The sequence below is a fragment of the Argentina silus genome, assembly GCF_951799395.1.
Source record: "Argentina silus genome assembly, chromosome: 14".
Classification (NCBI taxonomy): Eukaryota; Metazoa; Chordata; class Actinopteri; order Argentiniformes; family Argentinidae; genus Argentina; species Argentina silus.
Window position 1 is genome coordinate 5,655,871 of NC_139668.1, and position 7,500 is coordinate 5,663,370.

The following is a 7,500-nucleotide window of genomic DNA, read 5'->3' on the forward strand; positions in this document are numbered from 1 at the left end:
CACCTTCTCCATTCATTCCCAATCTTCCTCTTCCATAAGGATGATCAGCATCAGAGAGCCAATGATATCGGAGCCCATGACTCCTGTCTCATATTCATGTGACAGCTGAGTGCGCGGGATAATTAATATCTGTCATATTAAATAGCTCCGCTTTTCCCCCCCCCCCCCCCCCGCGCAATTAAAAGTGACACTTCTCTCCGACGCCAGTCTTGTTCAGATGAAGAGTCTGAGACGTGCAGAGACCTTTGATAAACACATCTCCAGCTTGAATTAGCTTTGACAGCACGCGGCATGGCAGCAGTAGGCTACGCTCTACTGGTACGGCCTACCTACACACAGTGTATGTGTGTGTGTGTGTGTGGGGGGGTGTGTGTGTGTGTGTGTGTGTGTGTGTGTGGGGGGGGGGGGGGTTGTGTGTGTGTGTGTGTGTGGGGGGGGGGGCTGGGGTGTGTGGGTGTGAGAGAGAGAGAGGGAGAAGGAGAGAGAGAGAGAGAGAGAGAGAGAGGGAGAGCGAGAGCAAGAGAGAGAGAAAGAGAGAGAGAGAGAGAGCAAGAGAGAGAGAGAGAGATGCGCGTGGTTGACAGTGTTTGTTCCAGCTGTCACCTACCGGGAGAGGCAGGATAACCGTTTGATTTGATTAAACACGTCGTAACTTTCCGTGTTTGTTTTCTCTCCCGGTTGACGGTTGATTTCTCCTTCTTTACTGATTAACATCATTGGGGAGACGAAGGCTCAAAACCAAAGACAATATTACAAAACACAATTATTTTTTTAATAATCTAAAATGATATAATATTATACTTCAGATATATGCTCAAACTGTCCTCCACAATAACAACAATGTATATGGAACCCCATCAGCAACAGCTTCTCCTCCTGGGGTGCAAACAAATCATATCATATCACAAACACATATACGAACTATAGATCGATACACCACAGATAAACAGAACCTTTCAGCTTGCCTTTAAAGGCACATTTCATAACCAAACAACAGAACAATATTCTATGTTGTGTTCAATTTCATCAAGATAAGACCAAGAACATTTATTCGCTTGGATTTGATGCTTTCACAGAATGGACTGGAGGGATGGCAAGATGAGGGGAAAGAGGAAGTGAGACAGAAAGAAAGAAAGAAAGAGGACAGAGTGCAACAGATGGAGAGAGTGACTGAGAAGAGAGGAAAGCAGAGGAGAAAGGATGAAAGACAAGAGAGAGAGGTGGAGAGAATGAGGTAGACGAGATGAGAGAAGAGAAGGGGTAGAGGAGAGAGAGAAAGGAAGGAAGAGAGGACAGGGAAAGAAACAGGAGAGGGATGGAGATGTGGAGGTTGGTCCGTTGTGTTGTGGTTTTTGGTGCAGAGGGAGTCTCTCTCTGCTGCCAACCACTCCATCTCCTCCTACACCTCACACTGGGAACCCATCTGCCGAGCGCACACACACACACACACACACACACACACACTCTCTCTCTCTCTCCCTCTTTACCAAATACACCACACACACTTTTTCTCTCTACCAAACACACCACACACACACTCTCTCTACCAAATACACCACACACACACACACTTTCTCTCTCTACCAAACACACCACACACACACTCTCTCTCGACCAAACACACCACACACACACACTCTCTCTCTACCAAACACACCACACACACTTTCTCTCTCTCCCTATCACACACATACACACTCTCTCTTTACCAAATACACCACACACACTTACTTTCTCTCTCTACCAAACACACCACACACACACTCTCTCTCGACCAAACACACCACACACACACACTCTCTCTCTACCAAACACACCACACACACTTTCTCTCTCTCCCTATCACACACATACACACTCTCTCTTTACCAAATACACCACACACACTTACTTTCTCTCTCTACCAAACACACCACACACACACTCTCTCTTTCTCCCTATCACACACACATACACTCTCTCTCTCTTTACCAAACACACCACACACACACACTCTCTCTCTCCCAAATACACGGATAAATGGAGATATGTGAAAGCATTAGCGTCTCCTCTGACACTGAATAAATATCTGGGGATGAGATCTGTCTGCTGAGAATCACCCGCGGGGAAATGTGATTGGACGAGATCACGACCCCAGCGGCGGAACATCATTTACATAAAATTAGCATTTCATTTAAGTGGAGACAGCCCAGAGCTCAGGAGGTTAAAAAGGTGTCTGATTGGTGGAATAGAAGAACTCCCTCGTTGATTGGGCGAGCAGAACACCAAACTCAGGGGAGTTGTTTTTGTTTGTTTGGTTCATAAAGAACTTCTTTTTGAAATAGGAACTCTTTAAACGTTTACACAATTTGTAACGAACATTAACAATCTACAAACATACATTATACATCCATATGTGGTTGTTAAGGATTAAATACGTTGAAATTGTACTGAAAGATGAATATTGTTGACATTTTTACCATTTACTGTGGAAATCAGCGTCGGCTTTCTGACGAGAAGGTGAAAGGTTACAGTGGATACGTCCCAACTTGTAAACTCTGGTATCATCATACTGGTCCGAGCTTCCCACTTGGAGGATCGTTTTAGTGGTTATTTCCCACTCGGGAACTCGTATCTCAGTTTCCTACAGCAGCCAAATGCACCATTAAATCTGTCTGTCCACTACCCTGAGCTATGTGACTGCCCCCTCCTGGCTGCCCACTGGAACTACACTGTGAAGGGACCACTGATCTACAGAGAGAGAGAGAGAGAGAGACACACACACGGACAGACACACACGGACAGACACACACGGACAGACACACACGGACAGACACACACGGACAGACACACACGGACGGACACACACAACTGAAAACAGGACACAGTTGCTATACGGAGGTGTTTTAATCACATTAGAACCAAAGGAACACAAAGAGCACACAGCGTGTGTGGTTAACCTCATACAGAGCCATTCATATATCTATCTATATATATATAACCTTTAACCTCCCAAGTCATCCACACATTTACAGCCTCTGATTGTTGTAAAACACTAAGATTCCTGCATTCCCTAGCTGAGAGAGAGAGAGAGAGAAAGAGAGAGAGAGAAAGAGAAAGAGAGAGAGAAAGAGAAAGAGAGAGAAAGAGAGAGAAAGAGAGAGAACAAGCATCTCTCTCATCATCATCATCTATGTTAGAAAAACCTACAGGGATTTTGTTGGTTTTGTTTATTGGGTTATACAACAGAAACGCGATGCATCCATATTCGTTACAAAAATAGGATATAGTCGTTATAATGGCGCCGGGCACGTCAGTTAGGTGGGCGGGGCCATCTGAGCTCTAAAAGGAGGGAAGTGAAAAAACCCACCCCAAAAAAAGAAAAAACGAGCTATCCCAGAATCCCGTGCAGCTCCTCTAGTGTTCTACGGCGGTCCGGCCCGGATGAGACGAGGAAGAGGAGGAGGAGGAGGAGGAGTCAGTCACCAACACACAGCGTTATTAGGACTTAAATAAAGAATGTAACTAAAAATCATTAGAAAAGAAGACAAAAACAAACAAAACGTGTGGGTGAGGGGGAGGAGGAGGAGGAGGGGAGGGATGAAGGGCAGAATGCGGGATGGGAGGACGGCGGGGAGGAGGAGAGGAGTGCTTGTCGAAAGAAGAAGTGCAAAATGTGAGAAAGGGAGAGGATGAGGGAGGGAGGGAAGAAAGGAGAGATGAGAAGGGAGGTCAGCAGATCGGCATGGTGATAGAGAGGGGGAGGAGGGAGGAGAGGAGGGAGGGAAGGAGGAGTGAAAGCAGACGTGCAAGTGCTTCTCTGAGGCAGTCAACCCTACTGATACGATGTCAGAGGTAAGGGAGGAGGAGAGGAGAGGGGGAGGAGGAGAGGGGGAGGGTGACGGTTATTGCTGGGGTAGTATGGTTGCTGCTATTAGGGTTAGGGGGAGAGAGAGAGAGAGAGGATACAGGGATGAAGAGGGAATGATAAGAGTTATTGCTGGGGTGGTAGGGTGGCTGCTAAGAGACAGAAGGAGGGATGGATGGAGGGATGGAAGGAGGGATGGAAGGGGGGATGGAAGGAGGGATGGAAGGAGGGATGGAAGGAGGGAGGAGAGGGGTAGTGATGAGTTATTGCTGGGGGTAGTATGGCTGTTGCTGTGGGGGCTGTTGGGGGTAGCCGGGGTAGGGCTGCTGGGCGGGGGGGGCTCCAGGGTAGCCGCCCGGGGCGGGGGGCTGCTGGTAGGGGACGTACTGGCCCTGCATGGGGGGGGGCATGTTGTACTGGCCGTACGCTGCATAGGGGTTGTAACCCATAGGCATCTGGTAATACCTGTAGAGAGAGGGAGGGGGAGAGAGAGAGAGAGAGAGAGAGAGATTCAGAGGTTGTGTTGCAGATCTTTACTCAGGAAGAAACCTTAGCTGAGTTCTTTTGAAGTGTAGAACTAGGAACAACTATTGCTGCTGGCCAATATGGTCATTATTATTATTATTATTATTATTATTATTATTATTATTATTATTATTATTATTATTATTATTATTATTATTATTATTATTATTATTATTATTATTATTATTATTATATTGTATTGCATTGTTGATTGTTTGACTGTTGTTTGCTGCGTTGTCGAGGAGCTAGCTTTGATTTGATGACAACTCTTCAACCATTTATTTTGTCTTTGTGCAATACATAATGAACGTTAACAAACTACAAACACATTATACTTTTTCGATATTTTTGTAATCAGCATCTGTTTCCTGACAAAACCTTAGCCCCCCCCCCCCCCCCCAACGAGTTTCCCAGTCACAGTTAATAATTTCCCAGTCACAGTTGAAAAAATCAGTTTCCTCGTTCCGAGGGGAACACTCACCCTGGGTAGCCTTGGTAACTGGGGTAGGGCGGTCCCTGTGCCTGAGTAGGTGGGGCCATGGGCGGGGGGTTTCCGGTGGGAGGGACCCCAGCGGGGGCGTTGCCGGGGGCGGAGGCGGCCTGTGGTGTGAAGGCGGGGGGAGGGGGTCTGGCGGGGGGCTGGGTCTTAGCCTGGGGCTGCTGGGGGGGCTGGGGCTGAGAGGGAGGGAGAGTAAGAGAGAGGTAGAGAGAGGGATGGGGGAGATAGAGAGGGAAGACACAATGGAGGGAGGGGGGGTGGAAAGAGAGAGAGAGAGAGAGAGAAGAGGTTAATAACAGCCTCACAACATCAGAACAGGCAGACAGACAGAGACAGACAGATAGATAGACAGATAGATAGATAGAGAGACAGACAGATAGGACATGATGTTGATGTTGATTCAGGATCCAGATTCATGAAAGGCTCCTCAAAACTTCCCCCCTGAATCCAGGGTAAACCTAGCTCTGTGATAGGCTGGTTCCCCCCCTCCTGCCCTGCAGTGATTGGCTACTTACGAAGACGGTCCTGGGCGCAGCGGTGGGTCCTGCGGCGGTGGGGGCGGGGGCAGGGGCAGGGCTACTCTGGTAGGCGGGGACGTTGAACGACGGAGCGCTCGGCTCCCGCGCGATGCTCTGCTGCAGCTCCCTGGGTAACCACGACAACCGCAACATCAGTCACCGTGACAACAGTAGTCCGGCGCCATAGCAAAATGTCAAGTGTCGGTGATAATAGTGAACAGACAATAATAACAATCACGGCGGTCGTCACGGCGACGACAACCTACTTGAGCAGCTCGTCCCGTTCCGTCTTGCGAGCGAAGACGATGTCGCTGCACTTGTTCTGGAACTTCAGCAGGATCTCCGTGAGGTCATTGTAGAACTGGGGGAGGGAGGGAGGGAGGGAGGGGGAGAGACAGAGGCAGAGAGGTCAGAATGCTAAACAAGAATAAATCTCTCCACTGTTTTCAACGAGGCATGTTTTCACTGCTCCCGACTAAAGGATGCATCTCGTTAGTTTAACATGAGCTACGGAGCCCTACCTGTTACCCTAGCAGCAAGCTGCTCACACCCGCAGAGTCACAGGTGACAGTTTGCATAACACTGAATTATAGGAGGCGACATATACTATATATCCAAATAAAGTCAGAGAGACGACAGCCCCCTAACTGACCTCCCCTGGCTGGTAGAGTTCTATCCATCCCCTTCAATCTGAGGAAATAAGAACTTTGTTTCTTGTATTTGTTTTTATACACAAGATACTTGGTGTAGTATGAATGGTGTAGTAATAGTAGTAGTAATAGTATTAGTAGTAGTAGTAGTAGTAGTAATAGTAATAGTAGTAGTAATAGTAGTAGTAATAGTAATAGTAGTAATAGTAGTAGTAGTAATAGTAGTAATAGTAGTAGTAGTAATAGTAGTATTAATAGTAGTAGTAACAGTAGCAGTAACAGTAGCAGTAACAGTAGTAGTAACAGTAGTAGTAGTTACCTTGGTGCCTTCACGTAGGTTGTTGCTGATCTCTATGTAACTGTCGTGGGCCGAGGCCAGCTTCTTCAGAACCTCCTCACGGTCGTTGGCCTCCGAGTTGGACTGCTTCAGACTAGAGAACTCCTGGTGGGCCGTCTGAGAGGGGGAGAAGGGGAGAGAGAAAGAAGAGAGGAAAGAGAATGATTGATGTAGTAGAGGGAAGAGGGGACAAGGAGATAAAGAGAAAGAGAGAGGGGGAGGGAGATAAAGAGACAGAGAGAGGGGGAGGGAGATAAAGGGACAGAGGGAAGGACAATGACAGATATCGTAGAGGGAAGAGGGAAAGACAATGAGAAGGACAAGATAAATCTCTTGCTGTATCTCCAAATGAGTGTGTGTGTGTGTATGTGTGTCTGTGTGTGTGTGTCTCTGTGTGTGTGTGTCTCAGTCTCTGTGTGTGTGTGTGTGTGTCTCAGTCTGTGTGTGTGTGTGTATATACCTGCACGTTGCCCAGTAGCTCCTCCTGCGTGCGTAGGCTGGCCTGTACCCTCTGGTTGTAGGCTCCATATGATTGGTCGAGCTGGCCGATTGACAGCTGCTCCTCGTTGATGGCCCCGTCCTGAGCCAGCGCTGACAGGAAGTTGGAGGTCATGTCAAAGGTCACGGCTTTGATCTCAGCCTCTATACCCTCCCTCTCTTTCTTCACCTCGTCCAGCTGGGTCAGATGAGACCTCAACACATTCACCACCTAGGAGGACACGCGCACGCGCACACACACACACACACACACACACACACACACACACACACACACACACACACACACACACACACACACACACACACACACACACACACACACACACACACACACACACACACACACACACACACACACACACACACACAGAGACACAGACAGAGACACACACACACACACACACACACGAGACAGACAGACACACAGGGTCAGAACTAGTGTTGTCATGATACATTTTGACTTCGATACCAGCTGAAGCATCACAACTCCGATTCTTAAACGATGCCATAGCAACCAAAACAAAACATAATGAATCCATCATGAGATTTGACAGCTGATATTTGAATCAGTTTAGTAATGCTGAACAACAAATTAATGAATACTAAATAATTCTATTCATTTT

At 47.5% G+C, this 7,500-nt stretch overlaps 1 protein-coding gene across 2 annotated transcripts in view; it reads right to left on the minus strand.

Annotated features, from left to right (window-relative positions):
- Positions 1-2,871: 2,871 nt before the first annotated feature.
- The window catches only part of pdcd6ip (programmed cell death 6 interacting protein), a 17,208-nt gene continuing 12,579 nt past the window's right edge, over positions 2,872-7,500 (minus strand). For both annotated transcript variants that reach the window (XM_083684798.1, XM_083684797.1), the window contains exons 13-18: positions 6,837-7,085; positions 6,359-6,493; positions 5,656-5,750; positions 5,387-5,516; positions 4,854-5,047; positions 2,872-4,312 (exon numbers count right to left, since the gene is read on the minus strand). In XM_083684798.1, the coding sequence (XP_083540924.1) occupies positions 4,111-4,312; positions 4,854-5,047; positions 5,387-5,516; positions 5,656-5,750; positions 6,359-6,493; positions 6,837-7,085 (1,005 nt within the window). In that variant the 3' untranslated portion in view covers positions 2,872-4,110. The remainder of the gene's footprint in view (positions 4,313-4,853; positions 5,048-5,386; positions 5,517-5,655; positions 5,751-6,358; positions 6,494-6,836; positions 7,086-7,500) is intronic.